This window comes from Seriola dumerili, unplaced genomic scaffold, assembly GCF_002260705.1.
Source record: "Seriola dumerili isolate Sdu_G_001 unplaced genomic scaffold, Sdu_1.0 BDQW01000226.1, whole genome shotgun sequence".
In the NCBI taxonomy this organism is placed as follows: Eukaryota; Metazoa; Chordata; class Actinopteri; order Carangiformes; family Carangidae; genus Seriola; species Seriola dumerili.
This window is the reverse complement of record NW_019174481.1, coordinates 3,476,104-3,488,355: the sequence shown is the minus strand read 5'-3', so window position 1 is coordinate 3,488,355 and position 12,252 is coordinate 3,476,104. Positions and strand designations below refer to the sequence as shown.

Below are 12,252 nucleotides of genomic sequence, written 5' to 3'. Positions count from 1 at the left end.
ATATAAAAGTTGAGAAATAACAGCTGTGTTTACGACCAGACACATTGTCAGAGGAGAGACACCTGGGCTTATGTCATTATTACGTTCCCAAGATTTTACGTCCCATCTTGTCTGGTTTGAATCTGTGGAGAAGGATTGGCAATGTATCATGAAGGATTCAGACTCAGCGAACACTACGTCAGGTTGAAGTTGTGCATTTCACTGAAATCTGCTGATGTTGATATTGGAGCTGCAACTGATTACCTTCATTACTGATTAATCTGCTGACCTTTGTCTTCATGAATTGATTGGTTTGTCTATACGATCTCCCAGAGGCCAATACGATTCCTTAGACTTTCGTTTTTCATCAATGTGAAGCCCTCTCATTCAATATGTGATTTAAAAACGCATCAAACCTCAGATTTGAGAAGCTAGAACCAGCAAATGTTTTCCTCTTTTGCTTGGAAAAATGGCTGAAAAGATTAATTGATTAGCTAACTGAACAATTATCTGTATGAAAACTATTAACCACAAAAATGCTCTTCACTTTGCAGAAGATAACGACAATAGTGCAATGAGAGCTCTGCTATTGGAAGACGTCCTTTGGGTAAATACCACGGACCCCGACTGTTTGATTTTCAGCATGAAACCTCCCAGTCAGAAGTTCCCTAACATCAAACATGCTTTGACCCATAACACCTAACTTCATTTCCAACAGAAATCAAAGTTTTGTCGCTAAAGAAATCACTATAATTACTATAAAACTGAAAACTATTTAAAAAAAAAAAAAAAAAATCAGGTTTTAAGGTAACTAGCTGTATCTTTGGCCAGTTTTATTTTTGACTCTCCAAATGTCAGTAGCCCTCTTTACTAGTAGCACTATTGTTCATAACGGGACACCAGTTTCTCTGGAAACACGGCTGGGTCATGTGTCACCGTGTCTAGGCTTCCTATTAGGAAATATACGTTGATGGACTTGTGAGGGTAAGTTTTAACTTGCAACATCTTAACACTTACTTTTTTTTTTTTTTTTTTTTTTTTTTTTACAAAAAACAAAACAAAACACGATGTACTCCTGCCTCATGATCCCCACATTTAGGTGTGAAGAGGAAAATAAAATTGGATATATTTTTTAGATAGTTTTCCATTTAAAAGTTATGGTTCTCCATTTTTAGAAACAGCACCAAGGCATAGACCAGTCCTGCTGTTGTGGAGCTGACTTGACAAAAGGAAGAGAAAGAAAAAGCCCCCGAGAAGAAATTCCCCGTTCTTTCCAACTCTGTCAGGTTACATTAAACACGGTGACATTAATATGTACAGAGGGTAAACTGTAAACTGTTGTCTCATACTGAAATTTGGACCACAGGACATTATTCTGTAGTAGCTTTACAAATCCTGGCAAGTGAGGAGAAGTTGTGTCTGTTATCTAAAACCCGATAGCAGCGACATTACGTCACCTCAGTAGCCCATTGTGCTTAGTTTAGTTCCTCAAAACTTTTTTTTTTTTTTTAATCGACAGTGACTCAAAAAATGCGACCATTCGTCTGGTCCACTGCACGTCTGGTATGCAGGGCGGGACCCGCGGATCACTCCCACCATTCAGGAATTTGGGAAGTTTCCTTCCATATAAGGAGTTTTTGATATCAATCGCGACCTAAGGAAGAGCAGGGGAAAGGTGGAGCTTAGGATCGATTAACGAAGAGTATAACCAAAGAGTATTCAGGAGAAGCAAGAGGATGTCTGCCTGTGTACTTGTTATAGCGGGGATGAAAGGGCAGTTTAGTACATTGTAGTGACTGTTGGTTTATAGAGTCTGTAGTATAGGCTATAGGTGACTTTTAACTAAGCATATAGTGTCGCTATCCCAATATTTTGCATCACAAGGATAGTCAATATAGACAATATTCACTGATATTGAATGTGTTAGGATGAAGTAAAAGCTGTTTCTCGCCAATTGGTATTACTGGGGCTACATGAAGAGAAAGACAGATACTATTACAATAAACTTGTAATAGTAATAAAAACCAGTGAAGCTTAATGAACGCGTCCTTTTGACGTATGAATGAATCAGCTTCGAAACACAAATCCTACATGCTGTAAAAATGCATGATCACATTGAAAAAATATTAGATAGCTGTGCACAAGGCTATCGCCAGCTTGTTGGAAATACCGAGGTCATGAGTCCCCCCCACCCCACCCCCCACGACTTTCATACCATTTCAACACACACCAGTGCGCAAAAACACCCTCACCCTCACCCTCATCTGAGTTTAGTTGTTGCTTTAGTTACTTCAATTCTGCAGAAATGCAGCACTTTCATCACATTCACTCCCTGGATTGGTAGATCCCACCTACTACTTGTTCTGATGTGTCTGGCGTGTGCTACTGCAAGCATCACCTCACATGTGACAAATGACACATCTTTCTGTCATGTGGATTGTGAGTGGCACATAATAACTTGTCGTGTTTCATTCATTGAGTTACCTGCTCACTTAAACTTCGTGTGAATTTAATTTCCCATCATGAAGGTGTAGTTACAGTTTCAAAGCCTTAACTACACCACCAAGAATACAATTCTTGGATGAATTCAGTGGAAAGTCATTATTCATTCATATGTGGTTGGCCAAAATAAGTCAAATTTTTTGTTTCTAAAAAAATCCACTTAAAAATACCTGTCATGTATGTAAGTTTTCACTCAAAACATAGCATAAAGAAAAATAAAAGACATGAACTTCTTGTGGGCCTCCTCTGAGTCCTCAGACTATCCCTCCCCTTTTGAAATCGTAAAGTAGCTTAACACTACATCTTGTTGACGCCTTGTGTTGAATATTCATTAAGATCTGATTTTTTTTCAGGCTTCCCTCATATAAGAGGCATCCCCCCAGCTTTCGCTCCCCTGTACTGCTCTGCTGGACTACCGGCAGTGAACTATCTTGACTCTTTAACGCATTATCTTTGATAGAAACCGTGGGAGCGCTCTAATTGGCGGCCGTAAAAGAGAAAGGAAGTATTTAGTTCTCACCGAGGTTTCATTGGAAGAGAAAGTCGAAGATAATTTAGCGCAGTTTTTATTCTTAGGTCAGTGTCTCTCTCTTTTTTATAACTCCAATAGAAAAATAACAACTCTTTGACAATGGCTGCTTTTAACAAAGGTCCTGCCTACGGATTATCTGCGGAAGTCAAGAACAAGGTATGTGTACATATTTTTATATATCATTATAAAGTAACTTGCATTCAACTTTTACTCCCATCATCCTCATTGTGCGTCTCTCTGAACGGCAGCAGCAAAGTCACCTGGCGTCCATTTTGATACGCGTGCCCAGGTTAAAAGGTAGCCAGAGGTGGATGAAAAGACGTCAAAAGAGAGATTTAAGTGTTTTTAAAGATTAAACTAACTTTATGATTTATATGAAACTTTCTTTGTGTGTGATTCGTTTGCAAAGTATATGTCCATCTTCGAGTTTTGCATCTTGAGAAGCTAATGTTAAGTTTCCCATGCAGGAGACTAACTTAAAACCAGACTATGGGCGTTGTCCCTCTTGGCAAAAAAAGTCTGTCGTTGTGGCAAAATTGTTATCCCCGTTTCCAGGATTTTCTGTTCCCTGAGTGTGCAGCTTGTTACCCGGCGTTGTGACCTGCATTAGCAGATAATGTAATTCACCCATTAGTCCCCTGCATTGGATGCAGTCCATCCTCTTTATTGCCCTTCCCTGTTCCCTTTTTTTATTGCTTCTTTGAAATAACAAGAATAGTTTCCTACTTCCCCCCTTGTGGTAAGGTGTCGTGCTGCTTCTCATACTTTAACTTTTCTTCGCTCAAAACTGCAATGCAAAATGGAAGAGGAGAGGGTTAGGGTTATTTTTTTTTTTTCCTATTTCAAGATTTCACCCTGTATAATCAGCCCCAGACTGAAGTCACTCAAACCAAACCAGGCTTCAAAGTAAACCCCACTCTTTGGTAATGTGTAACTTTCTGAGTGGGGCCTTGGTGAGGAAAGCACCTTGTTTATTTGGGCCTGTCTGCACAGATCTCTGCACACCCGGATCCACTTAAAATACCAGGACTGATGCTGGAGATTAAGTGTGTATCACCCTGAGCTGCATAACCTTGACAACTCTCCCCCTTGTTTTTTTTTTTTTAAATGTAGGGAATAAATGTGGTGCTACTGTTTAATACTGCTTCATTAGCGTGGCCAACATTTTCTCAAATGTAGTTTAAGTTGCAGCTGACCTGCTTCAGACATCTTTGGTTTTGCTCAACCTTCTCTCTTGAGTTATTTTAACTCACCGTCAACTGATTTTTTTTTTTTTTTAATCTGCATTCCTTGGCTGTGCCCTTGTACAGGAGAGAAAGGGTCATGTCCCCTCCCCAAATCTCCACAGAACAACATGTGCCGGACGTAAAGAAAAACATGCAGATTTCCCTTGTCTCTTACTAGTGGCGTCCTTGAAGGTGGGGGTTGATAGGTGGGGGGGGGGGGTTAAAGAGATGCTGACTTGAGTGGTATTTCCTGCCATTGCTGACGTAGCCCCCTCTGTGAAATGTGAGGCATTTAAGGATTTACTCTCCCCTTGGCTCCCCTCCCCTTTTTTTTCCTTTTGCTTAAAAAGGTGCAGAACATTTACCGGCGAGAAAATACTGAAGTTTAGACCCTGAACTTAAAGTTGAGCAGCAGCAGTACACAACATTTTTTTTTTTTTTTTTTTTTTTTTTTTTTTTTTTTTTTTAGTCTCCACACAGTCTGTATTCATTCATTGGCTCAACACACAGCAATCCTGCTCCCTCGCTGCTTCATTCAGCTCTTTTATCCGAGCACTGCGGACTGAATTCCTTGTGTTCAGCTTGTCTCTGCAAATTACATCTGTCAAATTCTTTGTGGGCAATTAAAATAGCCAATATTGTTTTTTAATGTGGGGATAACGGAATGAAGGAAACATAATTAGAAGACAGAAATTCCTTAAGAGTGCAACCAGCTGTGAGCAGAGTGTGGCCAACTTCTATGTATATGGTAGGTTGAGCTCTGCGGTTCAGTTTCTCATTGCCCTCTGGGAACAGAGGGAGATTGTTAGCTGGTTGATAGTTTGCACGCAGCTCATTCGACACCTCATCCTATACCGGAGGAGAAGAAATGTTTGCCTCTGTTCTTCTCATTTCTGCTCCCCAGTGTGCCACTCAACAGAGTGGACTGTTGTTTATGTGACCATACAGCAATGCTCTTCCTGAATGGTCTTTTTCAGAGTCGGCGTAGCACGTTTCTTACACTTATGTCACCAATCCAAACAAGCTTATAAATCAAAGTAACGCCTCAACAGTGGCACCCTCACCAGAGTCAATCTTTGTGCAATGTTAAGCCCCTTAAAACTCACCCTCCCTCCCTTTTTTCAGTCGCTGCCTTCCTGTGCAGAATTTAGCAGTTTACCAAACAGGATATCCTTGTGTGTGTGTGTATGGTAGGGCATGTCAGTGTCACCTTTCTTTTTATGAGGGCTAAACAAGACAAAAACACCTCTGTAGACATAGCTTACTACACTGAGGCACAGTGAAATTCAGGGGTGACCATGAAACATGAGTTCATGCAGTCATAACACCTTCGGGACAAATGTTAACATGTTATGTTATATGATGTACAGCTTAGTTATCTGTGTCTTTGTGTAATTCTTATAAATCTTACGTCACATGTGTGTGAGCGGGAGGTCAACGTGGGCAGGGAGGAACAAAAAGAGATAATGACAAACTATCAATGCATTTACTGTTTAACAGATGAGCTGCTGGCTATCGTGGTTACTCGTGAGACACATGTGACCCTTTCACCTCTCTGTCCAACCAGATTGCACAGAAGTATGACCCTCAGAAAGAAGAGGAACTGAGGATCTGGATTGAAGACATCACCGGTTCCTCCATTGGCCCAGACTTCCAGAAAGGCCTGAAGAATGGAGTCATTCTGTGCGAGTAAGCAGAGATCGTCGATCGTCCATTACACTGCGACACGAGGGCCTTGATCGTTTGTCTTCCTGTGTACAGTGTTTTGGAAAAACTGAATGGTTTTTCTCTCTGCTTTTCTGCCACAGACTCATCAACAAACTTCAACCAGGCTCAGTGAAAAAGATCAACCAGTCTGCCCTGAACTGGCATCAGGTGTGTTAGTTTGTGACATTCTTTTTAACCAGTTGAAGGTGTGGCGGAGCCATGCTAATAATTGCCTCCTAATGACATCACTTACATACATATATAAATGGTCAACAGATAGCTCCCTGTGCTCTTGTATTGTGCTTTAAATGTTCGGATGTCAGCACACTGAATCATGCTAGGTCATGGTTATATTCGCGTGTTGGCAGTGATGTAAGCATCTTTTCAGACTGGATTCTTCACTGAGGTGTAACCAGTCACTGTAAACCAGCTCCACATTTCAGACTACAAACTGTTTTTACACCTAAATGACTGCATCTTATTAATAAGGACGAGAAGATGGCGTGCAAACAGAAATAATTGCACAAATGTCATTACGAATCCTGCACGAACACTGTTGCTGATCTTGTTTAAACTGGTGTGGTTTTAGCTGGAGAACCTGACGAACTTCATCAAAGCCATCACGTCATACGGCCTGAAACCTCACGATATCTTCGAAGCCAACGACCTGTTTGAGAGCGGAAACATGACCCAGGTCCAGACAACGCTGCTGGCACTGGCTAGCATGGTGAGTCTTAAAAAAAACAACAAAAAAATGCATGTTTATGACTGCGCTTCTGGAAATCCACAATGACAACCTTCTACACTTTATTTCCCTCTTAAGGCCAAGACCAAGGGCTGCCAGTCACGGGTGGACATCGGGGTGAAGTACGCTGACAAGCAGGAGAGGCTGTTTGATGAGGAGAAGATGAAGGCGGGACAGTGCGTCATTGGCCTACAGGTATAGTTTGTTCGGAGACTCCTGGATGAGCAGCAGGTCTGTCAGTGATACTCAGTCTATTGAAGACAATAATCCAGTGGGACAGAACAAAATTTTCCCAATTTTGTCAATAAAGGAAAAGAGTATTGGACTGTGAAATGACGCTCCACTATATCTTATTGATATCTTTGCCTGTGCCTGACGGAGGTGAGGCACATGCCTGGAAAACTGAACACATGACTGCATGTGGCGAAACTACTGCGAAACCAGACTTCATGATCTCATGTCAAGCATAGCATACTTCTGTGTAAGAGCTGCTCATTGTTACGGCCTCTTAAGCCTCTTGCTTGTTATTGTTTCTGCCAACAACAAAGATGTCAAGTAGAAATGAGGGCTACCTATGCAGTGGGGAAAGGTTACAATAGAACTTTCTGTTTATAACAGGTTTATAACAAGTGACTGACACTTAAAAAGTTTTTTTTCCCTAAAATACAGTGTTATTATGCAACATTTTATCGCTGTTTGTTGTGTAAGTGCAGCGAGTTGGTTTAAAGCACTCTTGTTTTGCAAGTCTTGTATGTTTTTTTTTTTTTTTAATTTAAAAACATTTTTTTTCTTTTTTGTTCGTTTTTTTTAAAACTGATATATTGTGGTGTTTTTTGTTTGTTTTTTTTCTTTTCTTTTCTTTAGATGGGGACCAACAAGTGTGCCAGTCAGGCAGGTATGAATGCATATGGCACCAGGAGGCACTTATATAACCACAAAGCTCAAATCCAGCCCCCCATGGACAACACAACCATCAGTCTGCAAATGGGAACCAACAAGGGGGCGAGCCAGGTACTCCAACATATTCCCAACTTCTCATAAATTCAGTATTATAGGACGGCAGTGGAAATAAGCCTCAGGGCCTCACTCATTTCCTGTCCCCTCACTGCTGTAAGCTTGTCATGTTTAGACTTGTAGACAGCTCTACACTCTGGATTGTCTACACCGAGTCAAAACTGGGCTCAGTGAAATCAGGACTTTGTTTGAAGGAAATACAATTGTTACGTAAATATTATAATGTCATAAAACTATCTCATTTCCTTGTTCCCTATTTCTACTACAGGCTGGGATGACGGCTCCAGGTACAAGGCGTGCCATTTACGACCAGAAACTGGGCACAGACAAGTGTGACAACAGCACCATGTCCCTGCAGATGGGCTACAGCCAGGGAGCCAACCAGAGCGGCCAGAACTTCGGCCTGGGGAGGCAGATCTATGACGCCAAGTACTGTCCTAAAGCCGGAGAGGTCGCAGGTGATCAAAACGGGGCAGGGGGCGTCCGCGACTACATCCCAGATTACCAAGACGAGGGTTACCAAGGTTACCAGGAAGAAGAGCAGGTGTACCAAGAAGACGGGACGGATTACTAGGCGGAAGGAGAGAGCTGAGGAAGGGAAATGACGAGGCGTGTTCCTCGAGGCAGGCGGCTTATTTTTATATCCATAGGATGTTGTTCCTTTTTTAGGTCTCATCCTTTTAGTATTGTATGAAATTGTTTTCTTAGCCCTATTTGTGCAAGACCAATGTTACACATATCATGAACTGTATTTCGGAATCTTTTTTATTTTATTTTTTTTTAATATTTAAAGTGACCACAAAAGCCAATCCCTTTGGCTTTGCTAGTTTTCTATCCCAGGGATTTTGTTTTTATGTGCCAAAGCCCCCTTTTTTTCCCCTAATGGTTTTTGCTGAGTCATTAGTTGCATTAAGGGAGATCCCTAGGTTTTTTTTTTTTTTAAGGGCAAAATGAAATTAAAAGTGAAACATTAGGGGCTTTTTAAAAAAAAAAAAAAAAAAAAACATTTTTTTGTAGGTTTGTAGGAAACGCATGTTATTTCTATCAAGACACCCATGCTTGTGCTTATCTATAATAGTTATAACATCTGTGTAAACAACATCAAGTTATTTCTGTAATTCCTGTGAATGAGAATGTACATTTGTTTGTGTTTGTTACTTCTTCAGTATCTCCTTCAGTATTGGTCATTCACACATGCAGTAGAACCGTTTAGGTTGTTCAGACAGATGAGGGAACAAAATCAATTTACTTTTTCGAACAAACCAGTCTTATCATCTTATATTTTGTCTGTTCTCTCACTCATTTCAGTTTTTTCTTTTTTTTAAAGGAGGAAATATTTCCTTTGTTTGCATAACCAGTCCAACTGGAGTTGAGCTTGTTTTCTTTGGATGAGAGAGAGAGAGAGAGAGAGAGAGAGAGAGAGGGAGAGCAGGGGGGAGTGGACAAAATAAGACTCAAGTGAAGTTTTGAACATTCCAAGCAAGAATACTGGATTCTTTTCTTGTCAGTAATGTTTAAGTGAATCAATCTTAATATTGGTTGATATGTGAACCAATCATGATTATATTTGATCATTAAGATTATTATTTATGCTTATTTGTGATTTGAATGGGGGCTACTTTGTACCTTGACTCTGAATAACATTTTGTATTGGACTATCGGTTTTTCCTCTGGAATAATTTTTATGCCAATGGAAAACATTTTTTTTGTGATCTTTATGTAATAAAGATGTGTATTCATTATCTGGTGTCCGTTTGATTTGTAAAAAGACTGATGTAATGTGTGGCACAAAGGATAGGCCTGTGACTTCTTAGTCTGCAGTGATGTAGAATCAAATTATAATAAAAACTGATTAGATTATTTGAAAAGTACTTTTCATACACATGACGGAGCTCGAAGTGCCTGACAAATATAAAAGGACAATTGTCGGGTGTTCAGTAAAAAAGATAATGAACAGATATTTGTTACTAGCTGCATAGAGGCTTGTTTATCAAGTCTTTAGAAAATACTTAAGGAGGGTCAATGAAACCGTAGCTCTGCATGCAGTGCTGGAGCGGTACTATTACTACACACTTTTGTATAATGCTGCAAGTCACCCTTACAAAACAAACTTGTGTTTTCAAAGGTCCTGTTCACTTGAAATACATTCTGTGCATTCAAAAAAAGTCTTTAGATCCCTTTTGTTTTTTTCACATTTTGTTATGTTGCAGCTTTATGCTAAAATCAAAGAAGGATTTCTGGAGCTCAAGCCGAGTGATCATCAAGTTCTTGGTCACATCTCGTACCAGGGCCCTTCTGCCCTGATTGCTCAGTTTGGTCGGGCAGCTCTGGGTAAGAGTCCTGGTTGTTCGAAAGTTCTACCATTAAAGAATTAAGGAGACCACTGTGCTCTTGGGAAGCTTCAATGTATCCCTCCCCAGATCTGTGCATCGACACAACCCCATCCCAGAGTTCTGCAGGCAGTTCCTTCCTCCTCATGGTTTTTGCTCTGATATGCATGGTCAGCTGTGAGACCTTATATAGACAGGTGTGTGTCTTTCCAAATCATGTCCAATCAATTTAATTTACCACAGGAGGACTCCAGTTAAGGTGTAGAAACATCTCAAAGTTGATCAAGAGAAATGGGAAGCACCTGAGCCAAATTGCACATGTGTAAATACTAATGTCAATGTGATATTTTAGTTTTTCCTTTTAATACAATGATACAATTTAGAAAAATGTGTAAAATGCTGTTTTTCAGTTTGTCATTATGAGGTATTGAGTGTAGGTTGATGAGGGTGAAATAATGAATTTAAACAATTTAAGCAAAAGACTGCAACATAACAAAATGTGAAAAAAGAACATAGAATGCACTGTGTAAAACATTTTCTGGTATGCAGATAGTTTTGGTTGTATTTTTGTTCAGGTTTTGAGACTGCTCCCTGCACTCCAAAACACTGATGGTGAATGGCATTTAATCTGTGGAACTCCGAGCACTGAAAATGTCCATATATAAACTTCAATATCAACATTTGTTTTAAAAGTCAATGAATTAAGTCTTCATTATCGTGTTGTGCAAAAGTACCCAGCCAACATGAGCAAATTAGTTAAAGCCACATCCTGAATGCAGAGTACACATTTTCAAACAACACTACAGAGCCAAAAAATAAAGGAAGTCATATTCAATTAATCTCTATAATCAGATTATCAGACATTGACATCTATAGCAAAATTGACAGATCACAGACAAAAATGAGGACTATATCATTTTAACACTGGAGAAATTAGAATAAATACTAATTCAATTGTCCATGTTGACTTTCACTCTTGTGTTCGGGTGGAGGCAGATATATCTAAACCTGGGTAAATAAAACTGAAGCTGACTGAGTGATTAGACACCAACAGAGGAAGTGGAAATAACTGCATGTGTTTTTGTAATTGGGTGGAAGGGTGGCTACTGCACAGTATAAATTCTTTGAAGCAAATTATATTGAAACCCTTTAGTTGTAGCAATGGAAAAAAAGAAAAACTCCATAACATAAGTCCAAGTCAAATTTTCAAACATTAACTGTGTTGGATATCCCAAAAATATTTACATAGGAGTACATCTATTCATTAAGTGCGAGAGAGATCAGGTAAAGAAGTGCAACAAACGGGCATATTAAATATTAGTTGGGCATGTTTGGGTGGTGAAATATTCTTGATTTAAACAAGGATAAAACTGAGGACCTTGTCATCATTGGTCCTGAAAGAGGACATGAATAAATGTGTTAATTGTTATCAGCAATATGGTCTTAAAGTATCAAAGGTACTCATTCTCCACCAAAGTGGCCGCTGTGACTGATAATTTGTTATGTATGACATTATTAGATTGTTAATACTGAGGCATGTTTCTGTAGGCCTGAGCACCATTTTACTGTTGTAGCTGGTGGAGATAGTTTATGTAAAGTTAGGCAGTTTAGTACAGTGGTAACAAGATAAAACTAATTCGTATAACAGTGATATATTGGAGATTTTTACATCTTTGAGCCTCAAACTGTTCTTTAAATGAAACCATGTGAGACGTTTAAAGGGGAATGTCACTTTGGTGAAGCTGGTAACAACTCACAGAGATACAGTGCAAGAAACGTGAGAAGGCGCCCAACTAGACACTGCTTTTTTGTAAGGGGTTCCCCACTGGTTTGATCTTAAACACTATTGTATTTTATGATCTTTTCAGATGTTTGTAAAATCTTAATCTGGAAAAAAAAAAAACTAGAAAAGTGTCAGTTAAAAGTAAAACATTTTCCTCTAAAATGTTTTGGATTAGAAGATACACCAAATGGAAATACTGGAGTGCAAGTACCTCAAAACTGGAATTAAGTTAGTACCTGAGTAAATGTGGTTACCTTTGAGCCTTTTATTAGCTAGAGCTACATCTGTGTTAAAAACCAAATATACAAATCAATAAAATACAGTTTTTTCCTGTTTAGTTTTTGCTCTGTAACTGTCTGTTCTCCTCCTCATATACAGAAGAAAGAATGGACTAAACAGTGATGCACAGAAACGATAATGAAAACGGGACACGT

General features: G+C 39.4%; 1 protein-coding gene across 1 annotated transcript; it reads left to right on the top strand.

Moving 5' to 3' along the window:
• The first annotated feature begins 2,886 nt into the window (after nucleotides 1-2,886).
• On the top strand, nucleotides 2,887-9,447 carry LOC111229025 (calponin-2-like). The gene is made up of 7 exons (XM_022755175.1): nucleotides 2,887-3,169; nucleotides 5,807-5,928; nucleotides 6,048-6,114; nucleotides 6,536-6,673; nucleotides 6,770-6,886; nucleotides 7,556-7,702; nucleotides 7,974-9,447. The coding sequence occupies exons 1-7, from the start codon at nucleotides 3,113-3,115 to the stop codon at nucleotides 8,277-8,279; spliced, it is 954 nt and encodes a 317-aa protein (XP_022610896.1). The 5' UTR covers nucleotides 2,887-3,112; the 3' UTR covers nucleotides 8,280-9,447.
• The last annotated feature ends 2,805 nt before the right edge of the window (nucleotides 9,448-12,252 follow it).

Bases quoted from the DNA above. Each gene is read 5' to 3' on its own strand.
- LOC111229025 (XM_022755175.1), top strand. From the start codon at position 3,113: ATGGCTGCTTTTAACAAAGGTCCTGCCTACGGATTATCTGCGGAAGTC. The intron at 6,674-6,769 runs GTGAGTCTTAAA...TTCCCTCTTAAG, and splicing joins TGCTGGCACTGGCTAGCATG to GCCAAGACCAAGGGCTGCCA. The intron at 7,703-7,973 runs GTACTCCAACAT...TTTCTACTACAG, and splicing joins CCAACAAGGGGGCGAGCCAG to GCTGGGATGACGGCTCCAGG.